This window comes from Crinia signifera, chromosome 7 (genome assembly GCF_055691185.1).
Source record: "Crinia signifera chromosome 7, ASM5569118v1, whole genome shotgun sequence".
Lineage (NCBI taxonomy): Eukaryota > Metazoa > Chordata > Amphibia > Anura > Myobatrachidae > Crinia > Crinia signifera.
In genome coordinates this window covers 80,552,489-80,573,552 of record NC_139223.1, presented here as the reverse complement: position 1 = coordinate 80,573,552, position 21,064 = coordinate 80,552,489, and the positions used below count along the sequence as shown (strand labels likewise).

The window sequence follows — 21,064 nt, the reverse complement described above, 5'->3', positions numbered from 1 at the left end:
CACCTTCGAAACATAAAAAAAGGATTGATCACCCATCATCTCTCCAAACACTTTAAGGAGAAACACAACTGCTCCACAAATTCTATAAAAAGATTTGTAGGAATACAAAAAGTTACCAGTAACTGGAGAGACCGCAACATTGAAAAAAGATTAGCCACCAGTGAAATGAAATTAATATACAAATTTAAGACACTCATTCCGCTCGGACTTAACCAAGATTTCGAGTTGAAATGGTTTCTATAATATAATATATACACTTTTTTCTCTTGGTTTTTACATATCTATTGCACCTATGAATTTAATCATTTTTTAACCAATTTTTTTATATATAAAAAAATCTTTTTAAAAGTTTTTTATAAATTTTCACTCATTAAATGGTGCACATGAAATTTATATTTATAAAATCATTTTTAATATATATGTTCATATTTCACATATATTTATTATACCTGGCACTTACTATAAAGTTCTAATTGTCACGCGTTACATTGTAGAGCCAAAACGGGAGAATCCATGGGGATTGGAAATATACCATCTACATACGTTATTTCACATATGAACAGAAATGATGACAGGAACTGATAATATCAATGACAGTTTTTCCGGGGATGTAAATACACCCAGGACCAAGAAGACGTCAGCCGGAAGTCACCGGAAGTGAAACGCCGCTCAGGGATCTCCGTACCTCAGCTACAGACGCGTCAGTAAGGGAGTTACACCACCAGCTAGGAGAGCAAGACGCTAGAAGAAACTAACATATCTCTCACCCGATGAGATAAAAACCCCTGTGAATTCATCACCGCAAAGTATCAGGACATTACTTCCGATATCGGAAAACCGGAAGTGGGAGGGGCTTCACGTATAAAAGAAATCTAGGCACACCATGATCTGAGCCCTGATGAAGAGACTACACGTCTCGAAACATGTCGTCTCAGAACTAAGTGTGCATCCACTGGAAGGACCATAGAGGAAACCAGGTGAGTGTATGTGTGTCGGACCGCCCCTGTTTGGATCCGGAATACCGATCAGGGTGTGTAATTCACACTATCACCAGCTGTTTTTCCTTTGGGTTTAGTACAGTATTTTTTACTTTTTATTTTTGTTGTTTGCTGTATTTATGAAAATAAAAACTTTTTATGAGTATATACCGGAGGAAAAAGATACCTTTATACACGGGTTACAGCATTGAACATCGTGAGTACGGGTGCGTCACCCAGTAGAAAGAAACCGTGATATATTTAATCCTCTATTTGCAATAGTGAGTGGGGTATGCACCCATTTCCTATTTGAAAAATTTACAAAGGGAGCTATACCCTGAAAGAAACGGTTACCAAAAAAAGGGAGGATATAACATTTGTATTTGCCCATTTCTTCTCATCCACATATCCATCGGTCGTGTATGAGGAGGAGAAAAATCTGGGGAACGCCATTACAAGAAACATCACTCCCAATTAGGGAAGTATTTCTCTTTTATATCTCAGATACACCTATGCTCCGATATAGAGCGCCTAAATACTGAGGTTCACCCATATACAGATCACCATAACCTATTAAAGCAGGGAAAAGCAGGAGGTTTCCCACCCCTGACATGGCATGACATGGCATGGCTGGTCCAAGTCTTGTTTTCTAATTATGTCATCATTTTTCCATTTTAACCCCAGTGGTGAAATAAAGTGTCCGTCCTGGGAAATATAAAATCTCAACAACACTGGTTGTACTACTGTGAGTGGCCCTAGCATCAACTATTCCATAATAGGGACTATACGGCATATTTTTCTCTAATTAAATCTTCTGATTTTGATACTTGTTCTTCATTTCTACATATTTCTGTCACACTTTTTATTTATTCTGTTCATATTTCATCTGCAGTATTTCAAACGCAGTTTAAGATCCTTTGGGAAAACAACTTATTGGAAGCTGGAAATAGTGATCAAGAAAGGAATAGTGACTATGAACAATCAGAAGAGCTGTGCTGTGGAGATGAGTCATTATTCACTAGGCAAACAAATGCGCATATGCAAGCAAAAGAAGTACTACTTGATGATGATGGAGATCTTGAAGTACAGCGGAGGCCTTGGTCCCCTCCTGGCAGGGATGAATCACAGACTTGTTCTCGCAATGTTGTATGTCCAACTATACTTACTATTGGAAGCCAAGAGCAAACTGAGGAGGAACCGTCTGTTTCTAACTCTCGTGATGTGGTAACAATAGGTAAGTGACCAGTGCTATTTTTCAGCAGGAACCAGCAGGAACTCAGTTCCTGAACCTCTAATTAAATATGACATCATCAGGAACTGAAAATGTACTTTTCATAAGATAAGTTTTATTTTAAAGTCACCTGTGAGTGCCTTTGTTTCTAAATACAATATATACATATATCTATCCCTCCCTCTCTCTATTATATATATGTTTTTTTAAATTTAATTGATCCACCCGCAGACCTGGAGTTCCTGAACCTATTTTTCCAGAAAAATAGTACTGTAAGTGACCTACTGCAAACACCACAATATACAGGCCTACCAATTCTAATTTAGTTTGATAACTATCCAAATAACTTATCCAAATAACAATCATCTCTTACTTTGCAAAGTTTTTCTCTTTTAAGTTTGAAATATAATTTTAGGTCACCATAGCCGTAGTCACTATTGCATCTACAATTAGGGGGGTATGCAATGTCATTCGAGCTCCCGCAGCCAGATCCCGATGGGGGAGATGGCTGCGGGGCCCTATTCAATGCTGTCTTCCCCGACAGCATTGAACAGGGGTTTTGCGCAGAACGAGCCCGACATCACAAGCTGTCGGGTTCGTTCTGCCGAAAAAAGCCGGAAATAGGCGAGCTCCCGGTTGGAGCTCGTCTATTTCCGTCATCAACTCGCGGCCACGCCCCCTTCTCGCCGCTCGGCGGCCGGGACATTGAATCCCGACGAGCTCCAGGCGAGCTGACCGAGAACGGGACAGGGGCACGGCTGTCGCGCTAGCTCGACAGCCGTGCCCCTGACATTGAATACCCCCCTTAGACTGTGTTCTCGATGTGTAATACTTCTAATAACAGTCATTGGGGGAAATTTACTAAGATGTGTATTCTACTTCACATGTAATGTTGCTATTGGCAACCAATCAGAAGCTACTTCTTATTTATTTATTTAGCACCCGTTAGAAGATAGTAGACAGGATCTGATTGTTTGCCCATAGCAACATCACATGTGAAGTAGAATACACATCTTAGTAAATTTCCCCCATTGTCTATGTTTGTATAATACTCTTTTTTTTTTTTGCTGAATGTTAAAGGGGGCATGACCTAACTGAAAAGAGGCATGGCCTTGTGGAGACGCACATTTCCCACCAGTTCTGGTTCTTTATCTGTACGGGAGCCGAGTAGTGCAGGAGACTATCACATTGTAGCCCTCGACTTCCGAGGTGTCACCATTTGAGGGCGACACCCTGGTGTGGGCAGCACCCAGTTAGTGACGACACTCAAGGTTCCCCCACAGTGCACATTTTCCAGGTCTCATCAAAGCATCACAACTGAAATATATATCTCCACCTGTGGATCTTTTACAATGTATCAGTGAGTAATAATACCACCTGTGCACATGCCAGTGTGAGCTGTTGGGGGTTCTTGAGGACCTTTGCTTTTCTACAATACTTATAATCTCACAAAGTACAAAAGTAGTCTAAAATGAAAATAATTTTTAAAGTGCAAATTATATGTTGACCAGTGCAATAGCAATGCCCCTCGATTTACACATGTACTATTTACCCCCACTATGGACAGTGCGAAACACAGGGCATTCAGAGATGTGGGAGGTTGAAAAATTGGTGTTTTACTTTTCTTTTCTTGGAGAACACCAATTGGAGCCCATCAGGAGTGGATTGTACATAAACCCTATTGGTAGTATGTTGGGTAAAGTAGGCTTTTAGGTAAAGTGCACCCTTTGATGAAATAGTCTGTACTTCATTCTACATGAATTATGACCATCCACCAATGGTCCAGGCTGGTCTCAATGTGTCCACTTACTTGGGACTATCCCTGGTCCCCATCCAATGGGACTCTGCTCTGTGTGTTTTTCTTGCAGCAGGTATGCAAAGGCTGGCAGGTGAACTGTGGAATACAGTAGGACAGTAGTAAACTGTCAGTCATTGTAGCAGATACAGTATTAATAAAATTGCTTCAAGTGTTGATTAAAACATCATGTTGTTTACACACGTTCTGGAAGTTTGCAAATGAAAAAGTTTGAAGATTGCAATATGAAAAGTAAAAATATAATATAGGTTATTTATCTCTATAATACACAAATACAGTTATTTAGCTATGGTTATTACACTTAAACCGTACATGTCTTATTTTTTTTTATTCAATATATATATTTTTTTGCATTAGTCCAACTTAAACAAAAGTAAAAAGAAAATAACCAGAGCATACATAGTGGGCAAAGAGACATATAATAGCTAGTATTAACTATAGCATTTAGAGCGGACAGGGCGCCGGGGGGAGCGGTCCGGGCCCACCGATGTCACAGCTGGGGGCGGTCCCAGGCCGCCGATGTCACAAGAGGGGCGTGCCCAGGCCACAACTTCATTAAAGGCGGCGGTCCCGGACACCGCAGTCACCAAAGGGGGCGGGCCCGGCCCCTCCGAAGTCGCTGTGCTGCCGGGGAAGCGCCGGGCTTCCCCGTGAGGCTGTTTTAGCGGGGCGCTGCTAGAGGAGCAGGGCGCATTTTGCCCTTTAAAAATCGGGCTGCCTAGCGGGAACACGAATAGCAGTTGTGGTATAAGCAATATGCAGACCAGTATATCACGCAGTAAATCACAATCAGGATAAACAAGCTACCTCCAAAACATGCTACTCGTGCACGATTACCCGAAGGCGCCATTTGGGTAAATCCAATTGAGCCTAGCTATCAAATATAAAAAAATTAAAAACACACTATCAAAACATACCTCCCCAGAACCCCCCACCCTGAAAAACCTAACCCCAACCCAGACATACTTGGATCCCAAACATTCTATCCTTACCCCCACTAACTACACTTACTACACGATTTTACGCTTACTACTGCTGCACACCTTTCAGCAAGCCGTCTGACTGGGCCACCGACGAGGTGACTATCCGGATCTTTAATATAGAAGGGCACTTGGCAATTATTGTGCTACCAGCAGCTATCTGCACACGCTGCTACACTATTTGGGACACAGTTTCTACAACCCTTATTTACCTCTGGCACAACCAGTGTGTGGATAACAACCATTGGAAGAGATAATACAATATCAAGCTAATTAACTGCTATTCTTGCATATTAACCCCTCGATTTACTGCTGCTTGAACTGTGCTTTGCGTGTTTTCCTACATGCTAATCCAGCAGGAAAGGGACTTGAGCTTGTTAACCCATTGCATCCAGGCGGCCTAATTCATTAGAGGCATTAAGTGGGAGTTACCTGCATAAGTTGAATTATGTGCATGTGATGTGATCTTTTTAACGTACTATTGTTACAAATGTGTTGTTTATATTTTATTGATTTTGAATATATATGTAAAAATATCAAATTGATCAGTGTGTCCGATATCTTTGTGCACAGCATTTATCACTCTTTGATATCATTTATACCCGCAGCGCAATGTATCCCTAAAATATTTTTGGTTTACCTCTCTGTGAGTAACGGCTACTCACGATCACATTACTGCATTTATTTGTTATTACCCCAATTAAAAAAAATCTTAATTTTTCTTTTTTTCATTAAATAATTAAAGTGCCAGGTATTAGATTTAGGAGTTCTCTTGGCCTCCGCCATAACTTCCCCCAATTTCCCAATCCTTTTGGATTCTGAGTCATGGGGAAAGCAAAATAATTGTCAAAGGATCTGCAGGAAAAGGTAATTGAACTGTATAAAACAGGAAAGGGATATAAAAAGATATCCAAGCAATTGAAAATGCCAATCAGCAGTGTTCAAACTCTAATTAAAAAGTTGTTTCAAGATGCACAATATGGAGGCATTTGAAGAAAAATGGGCTGCCAGAAGAAAGCCATTACTACGCAAATGCTACAAACATCCCAGAGACATGCCTCAAAACTTCTGGAACAAAGTCATTTGGAGAGATGAGACTAAAATTTTACTTTTTGGTCACAACCATAAACATTACATTTGGAGAGGAGTCGACACAGCCTATGATGAAATGTACACCGTTCCTACTGTGAAACACGGAGGTGGATCGCTGAAGTTTTGGGGATGTGTGAGCTACAAAGGCACTGGAAAATTGGTCAAAATTGATGGCAAGATGAATGCAGCATGTTATCAGAAAATTACTGGGCCAAGTCGACCTGTCATTGGCTACAGCAGAATAAAGCATAGGTTCTGGAGTGGCCATCTCAGTCTTCTGACCTCAATATCATTGAGCCACTTTGGGGAGATCTCAAGCATCCAGTTCATGCAAGAAAGCCCAAGAATTTACAGGAACTGGAGGCTTTTTGCCAAGAAGAATGGGCAGCTTTACCATCTGAGAAAATAAAGAGCCTCATCCACAACTACCACAAAACACTTCAAGCTGTCATTGATGTTAAAGGGGCCAATATACAGTATTAAGTACTGGGGTATGTAAACTTTTGATCAGGGTCATTTTGGTAGTTTCTGTTGTCATTGTGATTTAACCCCTTCCCGACATATGACATAGTTACATAGTTACATAGTAGGTAAGGCTGAAAAAAGACTTGCGTCCATCTAGTTCAACCTGGTATAGATATCCATTGCTGATTTGGTAGGTTCTGGTATTTTACAGACAAATTATATTTCTTATTTGTACCCATGGATGTTTTTCTCCAGTAAATGTTTGTCCAACTTTGCCTTGAACGCATTTAATGAGCCAGCCGTTACCACCTCTCTGGGAAGAGAGTTCCAAAGTTTGACTGTTCTGACCGTAAAGAAATTCTTTCTACTAGCTGAATGAAATCTTTTTTCTTCTAATCTATACTCATGCCCTCGCGTCCTAGATTCCTTTCTAGTAGAAAATAGGGTGTGTGACAGTTCCTTATATTGGCCCTTGATATACTTGTACATGTTGAGCATGTCCCCCCTTAAACGTCTCTTTTCTAATGTAAATAGTCCCAAATTGCTTAATCTCTCCCCGTAGCTTAAATTCTCCATTCCCCTAATAAGCTTTGTTGCTCGCCTTTGGACTTTTTCTAATTCTATGATGTCCTTTTTATAGTGTGGGGCCCAGAACTGTACTCCGTACTCTAGGTGAGGTCTCACCAATGCTTTATATAGTGGCATAATTACCCTTGAGTCCCTAGTTTCCATTCCTCTCTTAATACATGCCAGGATTTTGTTGGCCTTTTTTGTAGCTACATTACAATGGGCACTACATCCTAGATTGCTGTCTATTTGGACTCCTAGATCCTTTTCAAGTATGGAATTACCCAGTTCCTCTCCGCTAAGGTTGTAACTTGCACACTGGTTGTGTCTCCCAAGGTGCATAACCTTACATTTATCTACATTGAACCTCATCTTCCATTTTTTTGCCCACTCATCTAGAATTGCAAGATCATTTTGAAGCATGGTGACATCTTCTGGTGATTTGATGACTTTGCTAAGTTTTGTATCGTCCGCAAAGATGGATACATTGCTGAGTAACCCTATCCCAATATCGTTAATAAAAATGTTAAACAAAATGGGCCCCAAAACCGAACCCTGGGGCACTCCACTTAGTACCGGTATCATATCTGATACGGCACCATTCACAACCACTCTTTGTTCTCTATTACATAGCCAATTCCCTACCCATCTGCAGATATTTTCACCCAATCCTAGGTTCTCCATTTTATTAATCAATCTCTTGTGTGGGACAGTATCAAATGCTTTAGCGAAATCTAGGAAAATCACATCTACAGCATTTCCATTATCGAGGTTTTTGCTAACCTCTTCATAGAACCCTAGTAGATTAGTTTGGCATGAACGATTTTTCACGAACCCATGTTGGTTAGTACTGAGTAGACGGTGATGATCTAAATATTCCTGGATACCATCCCTTAAAAATCCTTCAAATAGTTTACCCACAATTGATGTTAAACTAACGGGTCTGTAATTAGCGGGATCTTCCTTTTTTCCTTTTTTGAATATTGGCACTACCTCTGCTATTCTCCAATCTTTTGGTACTATACCTGACGATAGTGACTTGCTAAAGATATAATGTAGGGGGGTAGCTAGTTCATCCCTTAATTCCATTAATACCCTCGGATGAATCCCATCTGGCCCTGGTGACTTATTTGTTTTGAGTTTGCTTAGCCTCAGTATTATTTCCTTCGGCGTGAAATCCACAATGAGATCTGGCTTATTTGTCCCGTTTGTGGTAAATGTTCGTTCCACAGTCTGCTCTCCCTTAGTAAATACTGATGAGAAGAACTCATTTAACAGTTTTGCTTTTCCCCTGTCCTCAGTAACACTTTTTCCACTAGTATCAGTTAGTGGGCCTATGTTTTCCTTAATTAAACGTTTACTATTTATGTATTTAAAAAACTTCTTTGGGTTGGTTTTGCTTTCAGTGGCTATGCACTCTTCATATAATATTTTAGCTGCTTTGATTACCCCTTTACAAGTTTTGTTTGATTCTTTGTATTTTGCGAACGCCTCCTCATTCAAGTTATTTTTATAGAGTTTAAAGGCTCTGGTTTTATTGTTGATAGCTGACCTTACTTCTTTGTCCAACCATGGTGGCTTTTTTTTGTTGAATTTACCTTTAGTTACTTTAGGAATGTATTCAACAGTTAGTGAATCAAGCACCTTTTTTAGAGTATCGCACATTTCCTCTGCATTTTTTCCCTCCATAACCGTTTCCCACCCAATTCCTGTTAGGGCTTCCCTGAATAATTCAAAGTTTGCTTTTCTGAAGTTTAGTATTTTTGCAGATCCTTTTTGATGTAATTTACTGAAGTTGATTTCCAGTTAAACCATATTGTGATCACTATTCCCTAATTGTTCAATTACTTTTGTGTTTGAAACTAAGTCTGTGTTATTTGTTAATACTAAGTCCAAGAGCGCCTCATCACGAGTTGGAGTTTCTACCGTTTGTGTAATAAACTGGTCTTTAAGTAAGCTTAAGAACCCATTGCTTCTTGCTGATTTACCTGTTTCATTTTCCCAATCAATGTCGGGTAAATTAAAATCCCCCATAATTAATACCTGACCCTGATTTGATGCTTGTTTGATTTGGTTTAAAAGAAGAGACTCTTTCCTTTCATTTATATTTGGTGGTCTATAGCATACCCCTAATATAAATTAGTTTTTTACATGTACGTCATATGACGGTTGCGGGGGAATCAAGCCAGCTCAAGGAGTGAGCTGGCTTGAAAGAGAGCAGGTAATGGTTGTATATTACAGCCAGGTACCTGCTCTCACGGCCACGAGCGGCGAGTTCGCCGATCGTGGCCGTTTAACCCTTAAAGCACCGCGGGCAAAGCGCCCGCAGTGCTTAAATAGCTGATCGGAGGGGGGGCGCCCCCCTCCGGCGCCGATCGGGGCCCCCCGCGGCGAGATCGGAGGGTGCCGATCGGTAGCCATGGCAGCCAGGGGTCTAATGTAGACCCCTGTGCTGGCCATGTCAGCATTCCTATTACATCCTGCCTGAGGCAGGATGTAATAGGAAGTGCTGAAAATCACTATGTTCAGCCATAGAGCTCTATGGCTGAACCTAGTACAGGCGATCGCGCCCCCTAGTGGTCAAGTACACTAGGGGGCCTTGTAGTAAAACTAAAAAAAAAAAAAAAAATAAGTAAAAAAAAAAAAAAATATTAAAAGTTCAAATCACCCCCCTTTCCCCATTTCACAAATAAAAATAAATAAAAAATAAAAAAAATAAACATATTTGGTATCGCCGCGTTCCTAAAAGTCCGATCTATTAAAATATAACATTAGTTATCCCGCACGGTTAAAGGCGTAAACGGAAAAAAATTCCCAACGCCAAAACTATGTTTTTTGGTCGCATCGCCTACCCAAAAAAATGTAAATAAAAGAGATCAGAAAGTCGCACATATCCCATAATGGTATTAATTAAAAAGTACACTTCAGCCCGCAAAAAATGAGCCCTCACCCAGGTCCGTAGGTGGAAAAATAAAAAAGTTATAAGCCGCAGAACATGGCGACGCGACGCAAATTAGAAAAACCGTAAAATTTTCTATTTTTTTTTAGTGGTAAAACGTAACGAAAACTATATAAGTTTGGTATCACCGGAATCGTAACGACCCATAGAATAAAGATAACCCATCATTTTAAACGAACTATGAACTCCAAAAAAACCGTAACCAGCGCAAAATTGTGGAATTGCGTTTTTTTTCCTTTTTACCCCACATTTAATTATTTTCTGATTCCCCAGAATATTATACGGTATAGTAAATGGTACCATTAAAAAGTACAACTTGTCCCACAAAAAAAAAGCCCTCATGTGTCTATATAGCCGGAAAATTAAAAAAAGTTACGCTTATTTGAACGCGAGGAGGAAAAAAAAAAGAAAAGTTAACAAAAAACGCCCCGTCGGGAAAGGGTTAAAAAGAGTAAACACAGTTGTTTGACAATAAATGGCTTCACCCAACCACTAACCATGATTGAAAGAAAAGTTTGTGAGTTATCATTCATATTCTGAAAATCACAAACTCTGCTAGAGTATGTAAAACTTATGAGCACAACTGTATATAAGATGCAGCTGCAATTTCAAGCATGCAGGAATGCAGGTTGGTTAGTGTATAGAGGCACAAAGAGAGAACGGTGGTGGCAAGCACACAAGCAGACTTTCAGGAGAGGCAGGCAACAGCAGCAATCTTGGGTGCAGTAGCACAGCGCTAGAGGCAGGTAAATGAAGGCAGTGAAAGCTGTACACAGACCCACGTACAAACTGGAGGGTCAGGAGGTCCCAAGATGGCCGCGGCCCCACCCAGGTCACCAAAACACATCCAAAAAAGATTTAAAATACAGTACAATGCAAGCTTTAGAGGAACCATTTTATTTCAAAAGTACTGTGCAGACAGCAGTGGATCCAGGGAGGAGGTGAATGGATACCTGTGTGCGGCAGACAGGGGACTAGGGGGTGCACCGAGGCTGGGGGGCAGTCCAGCAGCTTACCTTGGTGCTTGGCTTGCCCCCAGCAGGCGATCGGCAGCCCCAATGTGGCGATCGGTGGTCTCGGCACTCGGATTATGTATTCTCCAAGCGCCGCCCCCTGCACCCGTGTGCAGTGTAAACTGTGCCAGCTCGGGGATATTCCAGGCCGGCACCACAGTGTAAACTGAGCAAATCCCAGATCCGACCCAGATTGGAACCGTGTTCCAAATACCGGGTCGGATCTGGGATTTTGGTGTAAAAGTGGTATTACTTTACTTATAGTGTACTAGGTTTTTAAGATTAGGATATTTTGTAACAATAATGTTACAGATTGATATAAAGATGCATGATGCAGGTCACTCATATCAAACCAGTCTGTATGCACTGAGCGGCTTTCCCCCCAGCGATGACAACGGTCATTGCTGTCCATACATGTGGGGCATAATCGCCCAGTGTGTATGGACCTTTAAATAACTAGGATTAGTGTTTTGGTGCAGCTAAAGGCCCATACACGCTAGGAGATTTTCATTTCAAAAGACTTTGCCAAAATCTCTAAACGATATATATTTCACCAAAGTAGTGTGTACACAGAGCTATTTTTCCAAAGAGCAGCAAATTTTTAGGAGGCGAAAGACTAAAGGCCCATAAACACTTGAAGATTTTCATTTCAAAAGACTTTGCCAAAATCTTTGATAGATATATCTGTCACCAAAATAGTGCGTACACACTGATCTATTTTCCCCAAAGAGCAAGAGATGTTCAGGAGGTGGAAGACTTTGCTGAAAATCTTTCATTTAAAAGGCTATTTACATAATGGGCGGGGTTTGAATTCCAAGGGTGGGAGCAGGGGCCAATTTATTTCAGTGCATTTCTGTTTTTGGGGCCTGATTCAGAATTGATCGCTGGGCGGAGTATATTCGGAGAAATGCGATTTTGCATGCGATATCAAAAGCAATTTAATACCTCTTTATTTCCTGACTATCCACTACTGCGTGGAGTCGAATTTATATAGTGTGGCGAGCGCAGCGAGCCACTGAGCCCGAAGCGTGGCGAGCGGACACGGATTATGGTACTTGTGTCCTTTGATGGCGACACCTGATATCGCATTCCGTGTCCCCTTGCAGCGCTCGCTACGCTCGTCACGCTTCGGGCTCGGTGTCTCGCTGCGCTCGCCACACTATATAAAATCAACTCCAAGCCACAGCGGATAGTGGGGATATGAACAGGTATTAAATCGCATGCGATATCGCATGTGATATCGCATGCGATTTAGTGGCGCCGTGAAACTACACAAGTACCCGCCGGTCTATTGGATTATGTGTGTACACAGCACGGGCTGAAAGATTAGCCACTTTCAGCCCGCGTGCCGCCCCGCCGCCTCCCCCTGCTCCCTCCCCGCTCCCCCAGCATGCACCTAAATTCCGGCTACAGTACCCCTCCGAATGGCCGCAATTTCGTCAGGCTGCTGGGCACCCCTCCGCCCGCAGGTCCTTCCGGCCACACGCCCACCTGACATGTCCACCTGGCTGCCCCCGCACCAGCTTCCAGGGTCCCCAGCCGCTGCCTCCTCATATGTTAAAAAAAAAAAAGTTGTTAAAACATTTTTAAGACTGCCCACAAGTGTATATATAATATATATACATATATATATATATATATATATATATATATTATATTTATAGATTATATATATATATATATATACTAGCTGACCCGCCCGGCGTTGCCCGGGAAAACCTTGGGGTTTCTTTATTTCCCAAATTTCTGAAAAATGTAATCTTACAGTATGCTGTGCCAAAGACCTAAGATTGTAATTTGTTATAGATTCCACCATAATGTTAGAATGTGTTTGCATTGATACTCAATGATGGCAATGAAATCAGGTGTGGTGTTGTTGTTTGAAACACAACGCTCCTGAGTTGATAACTTGTATGTGTTGATGAATTCCACATCCACTCCTGAGATTTAGCACCTACTGTATGACATATCCTCCAACATCTGAGGGTCAGAAATCGGTACAAAATCAGAAAGGGATGTGGTCACACCTCCATTTCTATACTTTCAATGGTACAGTTTCTAGAATGTGTAATTACAGGCGCTGAGTGCGTGGGGATCGGGGTGGGCATTACTTACCGGGCCATAATTAATAAAAAATTCACTGCTCCCTTCCACTGCCACTCCCCTCACCGAACCTGCCTGCTGCAGTCTCTGAGGTCTGGGGATCTGTAAAGCATATACACCGGGCATCTCTACCAAACAGTGGGGCAGCCCCTGAGTGTGGGAGCAGGTCCGCGGACCTGGCCACATGATGTCATGATGCGACGCACGCTACCCACGCCACTGTAATGCACCACTGGGAATGGGTGCAATGGGCCAAATTCTTCCCTACACCCGCCGGGCCAATCCACTGATCCAGCCATCACAATCATCAATGGGTGCATTGATAAGGTATGAGTGTAAGAAGTTGAAGAATAAGACTGAGAAAAATAATTGCCATGTTACAAAGTGTACAATTTACTTAAAAAAAATGTAAGTTGTACATAAAAGTACAATCAAGAAATGAAAGTAGGAGTAAAAAGTTCTGATTCAAACTGATAATTGTTTGCATGAAGTGGGTTGTGAAACAAATCTATAGGTGGGGGTATGGATATTGTGGGCATAATTGGTGTTTGTTACACCTACAGGGGGCCCTCAATTGATGGGATTTTCACTACAGTGTCACCTTAGGGGGATTCCCAATTGGTGTCCAGGTGGTCTTTTAGGGACCCTTTACAATCCTGTAGGTCTCTTCTCCTTGAGCTTACGGTCTCCCTTAATGATAGTCAATCACTGAGGGAGACCGTAGGCACCAGGAGAAGAGACCAACGGGATTGTAAAGGGGTCCTTAAAAGGCCACCTGAACCCCAATTGGAAATCCCCCTACGGTGACACTGTATTGAAAATTTCTCATCAACTGGGGACCCCCCGTAGGTGTACCAAGCACCAATTATGCCAACAATATCCATACCCCCTCCACCTATAGATTTGTTTCGCAACCCACCGCCATCCAAACAATTATCAGTTTGAATCAGAATTTATTTTTTAATCCTACTTTCATTTCTTGATTGTACTTCTATGTACACATATTTTTTTCACGATTTATTGAGTAAATTGTACACTATAACATGACAAATCTTCATCTCAGTCTTATTCTTCAACTTCTTACACTCATAACATTCAAACAAATGCATGCAGCGCTCATGCCCACCGACCAAACATTATCTATGAACCAAAAGAGTCTGGGAAACCCTTAAGGCAGAGCAGTGCCTGATATCCAACTGACTAACAGGGTGAGTGCAGTGTACTCACTTTGTATTGATCAAAGGGTGCATTGGCCAGGACAAAGATTTCTCAGTGCAACTGGCTGAGGAGCGCAGTGACAGGCTGGAGGACTGGAGAGACGGATATGGGGAACAAAGTAGAAACGGTACATTAGGTACAGTTTTTATTTGCCGGTACAGACTGTTAAATAAACGGAAAATTATTTTTTGTGTGTTGTAGTGTATGTGGTTGTGTGTGTTGTATTGTATGTATCTGTCCAATGCGTAAGTGTGTGAGGTGTGCTATGTATATACAGTATGTGTGTGTTGTGTCTTTGTGTATCTGTGGAATGTTTAAGTGTGTGTTTTTTGTGTGTTGTACTGTTTTTTGGGTGTGTGTGGTGAATGTGGGTGTGTTGTGCTGTTAGAGGTATGTTATGTGTGTGTTGTGTGTATCTGCCCTATGTGTAAGTGCGTAAGGTGTGCTATGTATAAATCTGTGTGTGTGTGGTGTGCTGTATGTATCTGTGCAATGTTTAAGTGTGTGTGTTCTGTGTATTGTACTGTTTTTGGGTGTGTGTTGTAGTGAATGTGGGTGTGTGTTGTACTGTGAGTGGGGTGTTATGTGTGTGTGTTGTGTTGTGTGTATCTGCCGAATGTGTAAGTTTGTGAGGTGTGCTACGTATATATGTGTGTGTGTAGTGTGCTGTGCTGTGCGTATCCTGGCAATGTTTAAGTGTGTGTGTTCTGTGTGTTTGTTGTACTGTTTTTGGGTGTGTGTTGTAGTGTGTATGGATTTGTATTGTACTGCATGTGGTGTGTTGTGTGTGTGTATCTGTCCAATGTGTAAGTGTGTGAGGTGCTCTACGTATAAATGTGTGTGTTGTGTGCTATGTGTGCGTATGTGGTGTACTGTGTGTGTGCGCGTTATGTGTGGTACAATGTGTATGTGTGTTTGTTATGCGTGGTCTATGTATATCCTCAATTATTTCCTAATTGTTTAAAGCCTTCACCATAATGTTAGAATGTGTCATTAATACTCAATGACAGCAATGAAATCAGGTGTGGAGTTGTTCCTTTATCAGCGGTTTCCCAGATCGTCGATCTTTTCCCAAGAACATCAATGAAGGCAAATTAAAACTTGATGTTTTTTTAAATTTATAAGTGAAATTTCCCAAAAACGGCTTCGAGGTGCACACCACCGGGTCCAGAGGTATCTTGTTGCCAAATTTGGTGTCTCTGAGTGCCACGGTGTGTCCGCAATGCGACGGACACGCACACACACACACACGCACACAGACTCTTCAACTTATTATATAGATCAGGGTTGCCGACTTATAAATGCTCCTCTCCGGGAGAAGCCCGGAGAGGAGACTTTCCTTACCCGATCGGGGGGCGGGGCTTGACTGTGACGTCATTAAGCCCCGCCCCCATTACGGGTAACAGGCAAAATGACTGATCTCTATGGAGGGGGCGGGGCTAAAATGACGCGATTGTGCCATTTTAGCCCCGCCCCCTCCTCTGAGACCCGCGGATTGCGGCATTTAAATGCCGCGATTCGGGGGGCTCAGGGGGGTCCCCCAGATTCCGGGAGGATTGCCCACCCTTCCGGGGGGCCGGGAGGAGGACCCGATTTTCGGGAGACTCCCGGGAATTCCGGGAGGGTCGGCAACCCTGATATAGATATATTTATATATATACACTTGTGGGCAATCTCACATTGGTGGCAGTGGTCTCATTTTATAAAAGTTTTAACAACTTCCTTTTTTTTAACATATGAGGAGGCAGCGGCTGGGGACCCTGGAAGCTGCTGCGGGGGTAGCCAGGCGGACATGACCGTGGAAGAACGGGAGGACCGGCCGGCGGAGGGGTGCCCAGCAGGCAGACGAAATTGCGGGCATTAGGAGGGGCACTGTAGCCGCCCGGAATACAGGTGCGTGCTGGGGGAGGGGGGAGGGAGCAGGGGGAGGCGGCGGGGCGGTACGCAGGCTCAAAGTGGCTAATCTTTAGCCCGGCATACACACACAGAGATGATGGCTGAATAAATCAGCCATCATCTCTTGCATGCTGGTAAAACCAGCAGATTAGAGACTTTGACAGCGATGATGCGGGAGCGCGCATCATCGCTAGTCTGCAATCTGGGAGGCATACACACTAGGCGATTTTCAGCGGAAAATCATCAAGTCTGTATGGGCCTTTAAGGCCCATACAGACTTGAAGATTTTCGTTTCAAAAGACTTTGCCAAAATCTCTAAAAGATATATCTTTTACCAAAGTAGTGCATACACACTAAGCTACTTTCCCCAAAGAGCAAGAGATTTTCAGGAGTGCTGAAAATCTTTCATTAGAAAAGCTATTTACATAATGGGCGGGTTTGAATTCCAAGGGTGGGAGCAGAGGCCACCAATGTTAAAAAAATATATATATATGAGGCGGTAACGTATACATCGCTGGCCTGCGATGTATATACTGTACATCGCCGGCCAGGGATGTATACGTTAGTGGATCCACTGGCCACCAATGTAAAAGAAACATGAGCCGGTAACATATACATCGCTGGCACAGGCCAGCGATGTATACGTTACCAGCCCCACTGCCCACCCATGTTAAGAAATGAGCTGCTAATGTATATAATGTTGGCGTGTCAGCGATGTATACGTTATCAGCTCATTTCTTAACATTGGTGGGCAGTGGCACTAGTAACGTTTTACGCCAGTGATGCATACGTTAGCGGCTCATTTTTTTTTACATTGGTGGGCAGCGGATCCGCTTACTTATGCATCGCTGGCGCAGGCCAGTGATCTATACGTTACTAGTGCCACTGTCCACCAATGAAAAAAATATAAGCCAGTAGCCACCAATGAAAATACGTATACATCACTGGCCTGCACCAGTGATGTATACGTTACCAGCTTTTTTTTTTTATTGGTGGCCAGTGGCACTAGTAACGTATAGATCGCTGGCCTGCGCCAGTGATGTATACATTACTAGCTCTTTTTTTTTTTACATTGGTGGGCAGTGGTTTGCTGGTTAATACCAGCATAATACATAATTAAATTGGTGGCCAGTGGTTTGCTGGTTAATACCAGCATAATACATAATTACATTGGTGGGCAGTTTACTCGCTTGTAATAGCTGCAGCAGCGCTTCTCCAGCAGCTTCTTCTATTGTGACTGAGGGGACGGACGGACGGACGGAGCAGGGTGGGTGAGTATGACTGGGGAGGCAGCGGGGGAGTGCAGTAGCGCCTAGGCTACTTGGACGGGACTCGGGAGCGCAGGTCAGAGGGAGGGAGCGGGGGAGGGTACAATTGCCACGGCAATGTAAAATCAGCAGGACGGGGACAGGGGGAGGGAGCAGGGGAATGGAGGCCGGCCCAGTAGAATGTCTTCTTTGGACCATCATCGCTCGCCGCATACACATTGAGCGATGATGGTTCCAAAAGAAGCCATGATCGCCAGGCATGCTGGTTTTACCAGCAGATTACCCACTTTGACAGCGATGATGCGGAAGCTCGCATCATCGCTAGTGGGTGATCTCTGCTCCATACACACTAGGTGATTTTCACCTGAAAATCGGGAAGTGTGTATGGGCCTTTAGATGAAAATATCTCATTATAAAAGGCTATTTACATAATGGGCGGGTTTGAATTCCAAGGGTGGTAGCAGGGGCCATTTTATTCAGTGCATTTCTGTTCTTGGGGACTGATTCAGAACTGGGCTGCGTATATTCAGTGCCCAGCAATCAGGTAAACCCCACCCCGAACTGCCTCCCATGTGCACAGCTATGGTTTAATTTGCTGCTATGCACATAGGGAGAAATGCATTCACCTTCACCAGCAATGCATATGTTACTGCCATAACAAAATATACATTGGCGTGGTAAGATACATTGCTGGCCCGCGCAAGCAGTGTATACGTCACGGCCATGAAAAATATACATTGGTGGCCTGTGACAGTGGTATACTGCCTATTATTAATATACATTGGTGCTTAAAGTGGTCCTGGAGAGGTGGTGGAACACACTGTTGCCAATTATATATACAATGCTGGCCTGTATCGGCAATGTATATATTACTGGCTGATAAATAAGCATTGGTGCTCAGTGGTGCCAGTGATATATACATTAATTGTAGCCAGTGTATACTCCGTGTTGAGCAGGGGGGTTAGGGGCTGCCGTACACACATAGCGATGATGGCTTATATATGAGCCATTATCACTAGATGTGCTGATAAAAACCAGCAAACGGCCCACCTCGCAGGCAATGATGTGGGTGCGCACATCATCGCTAGTTGTCTGTCCCTGGGCATACGCACTAGGTGACTTTCAGCTGAAAATTGCCTAGTGTGTATGGGTTCTAAGTATAAAAGTCTGCAGTGTGCTAAATTAGGCTATTTTTCTCAGCCTCTGCTGCTTTTGACACTGTGGACCACTTTGTACTCCCACTTCACTCCCTTTGTCTGCATGATGCTGCCCTCCTTCCTCTCTGACCATTCCCTTTCTATCTCCTCATGACCCCACTACATTACTTTAACTGAAGGTGACTCCTACAATGTTCTGTTTTTGGTCCTCTCCTTTTCTCTCTCTATATGTCATTTTTAAATAACTCCATTAGCTCTTTTGACTCCCATCTCTTTGCTGATGATACTCAAATCTTCCTTTCCTCCCCTTGCCTCTCTCCTGCTCTCTTCACTCATGTCTCCAACTGTCTCTCTGCTATCTCTTTTTTGGATTTCCCAGCTCAGATAATCTTTCCACTGTCCTGCACATTCTCACCTTACACAATCGAATTATCTATTGATGGCAGTACTATTTCCTCTAGTCCCCAAGTGCGCTGCCTTGGAGTAATCCCTGACTCCTCCCTCTCCTTCAAACCACACATTTAGAACATCTCACAAGCCTGCAGTTTTCATCTCAAAAATATTTGCAGGATCAAACCCTTTCTCACACAGGATTCCACCAAGACCCTTATCCACTCTCTGGTCATCTCCAGACTGGACTTCAGTAATCTCCTCCTATGAGGAAACCCTGACAGATGTCGCTGTCCACTCCAGTCTATTCTCAATGCTGCAATCTGGCTCATTTTCCTCAACAAACACACTACATACACTTCTTTTTTACAAGTCCTTCACTGGCTTCCCTTCTCTTTCAGAATCAAATTCAAGCTTTTCAATCGTTCATCCTTTCCTGTTATGTTTACATCTGACTTCATCTCACTTTACTCTCTATACTCCACTTACTCCACAGACGCTACACCTCTCTACAAAACTTCAAGCGGGCTCTGAAGACCCACTTCTTTACCAAACCCAGCCAAATCTCACCTTGACCACCTGTTCCATGCTCACTGTCCCCTTGATTAGGCTTTTCATTTATGAGTACCCCCTCGTGAAATTTTTAGGGGCGTGGCCTAAAAGGGGTGTGGCTTAACAGGGACAAGTCATACGGGCAATGACGAGAAAAAAAAGTGCAACCACTTGACCACAATATAAGCTCAGCCCATTCTGCGGACAGCATATAAAATAACAAGTATGCCCCACAGTGCCAACAATGCCCCACAGTGCCAGCAATGCCCCACAGTGCCAGCAACAAGTATGCCCCACAAGTATGCCCCACAGTGCCAGCAATGCCCCACAGTGCCAGCAATGCCCCACAGTGCCAGCAATACCCCCATAGTATTTCCCAGCAGCAGCACACTCACCATTGACGCTGCTGCTGGGGAGAGGACAGTCCAGTGTCCCCCTAGCTGCCGCGCTGCAGTGCTTCTCTCAGGGAAGGAGAGTACAGCACACTGCGTATCTCTTCTTCCCTTCAGTGTGACTGGGCTGCCCGTCAATCAAAGTTCGCGGGCCGGCTCCTGATTGGCTGCCGGCCCGCAAGCTCTGATTGATTGGCGGACGGGCGGCCAGTCACAGGGAAGCACACTGAGGGGTAGGAGAGATGCGCAATGCACTCTCCTCCCCTCCAGCGACCTGTCTGACTGCCGCGGCCGCCATTACAGGCCGGGCCGCGGCATACCCCCCAGCGTGTGGACGCGTACCACAGGTTGGGAACCGCTGGTCTACCCCATCTCCGTCACCCCTGTCTGTCTGCACGTCCCCTTTATAATATAAGCTCTCAGGAACAGAGCCCTCTTCCTTCATGTGCTTTTCTTTTTCTTAAACCATCTTTGATGACCACAAACCCTGTGTTTTTCTGCCACAGTGATACAGTAGCTATGTTTATGTACCTTGTACGTGTGCTCACATTGTATTCAACTGTAAGTGACTGTTTTGTGCATTCAGTTATGTACTCTGTAAATGGGTGCTGCAGTTACATTGTGGCACCATATAAAAAAAGGATGATGATGATAATAAAGATATCAGGATGCCTTAATTTACTTCTCCGAGCAGGATAACATTATGTCACATAACAAACAGAAAGCATTAAAAGTAGGTAGATGGCTTCTGGGCATGTCATGGTGCACCCTTCCTTTTCCATATAGCAGTATGCCTCACCAGGCACCCTGCAAGTTGGAAATGGGTGGTGGATTGCCTTTCCAGGTGCTGGCAAGACTTCAACTGTGGAACCCCTCAGCATTGTCCCCCCAGTAGTGACACATACCTTTGCCAGTAGTGTTTATGTAAAGGATTAATAAAGAATTTATGCTGTACTCTTCACTTGAGCAGGGAATAATGGGAAAGATT

At 43.3% G+C, this 21,064-nt stretch overlaps 1 protein-coding gene across 6 annotated transcripts in view; it reads left to right on the top strand.

The window, feature by feature from the left end:
* The window catches only part of METTL22 (methyltransferase 22, Kin17 lysine), a 209,018-nt gene that overhangs the window by 33,434 nt on the left and 154,520 nt on the right, over positions 1–21,064 (top strand). For 5 of the 6 annotated variants that reach the window (XR_014450768.1, XR_014450769.1, XM_083153384.1 and 2 more), the window contains exon 3: positions 1,870–2,211. The exons of the other annotated variant lie outside the window; for it this stretch is intronic. Coding sequence is in view for 3 of the 5 variants with exons in the window: in XM_083153384.1 (XP_083009510.1) it covers positions 1,870–2,211 (342 nt within the window). In the remaining 2 variants the exon portion in view is untranslated. The remainder of the gene's footprint in view (positions 1–1,869; positions 2,212–21,064) is intronic. 6 annotated transcript variants of the gene reach the window in all.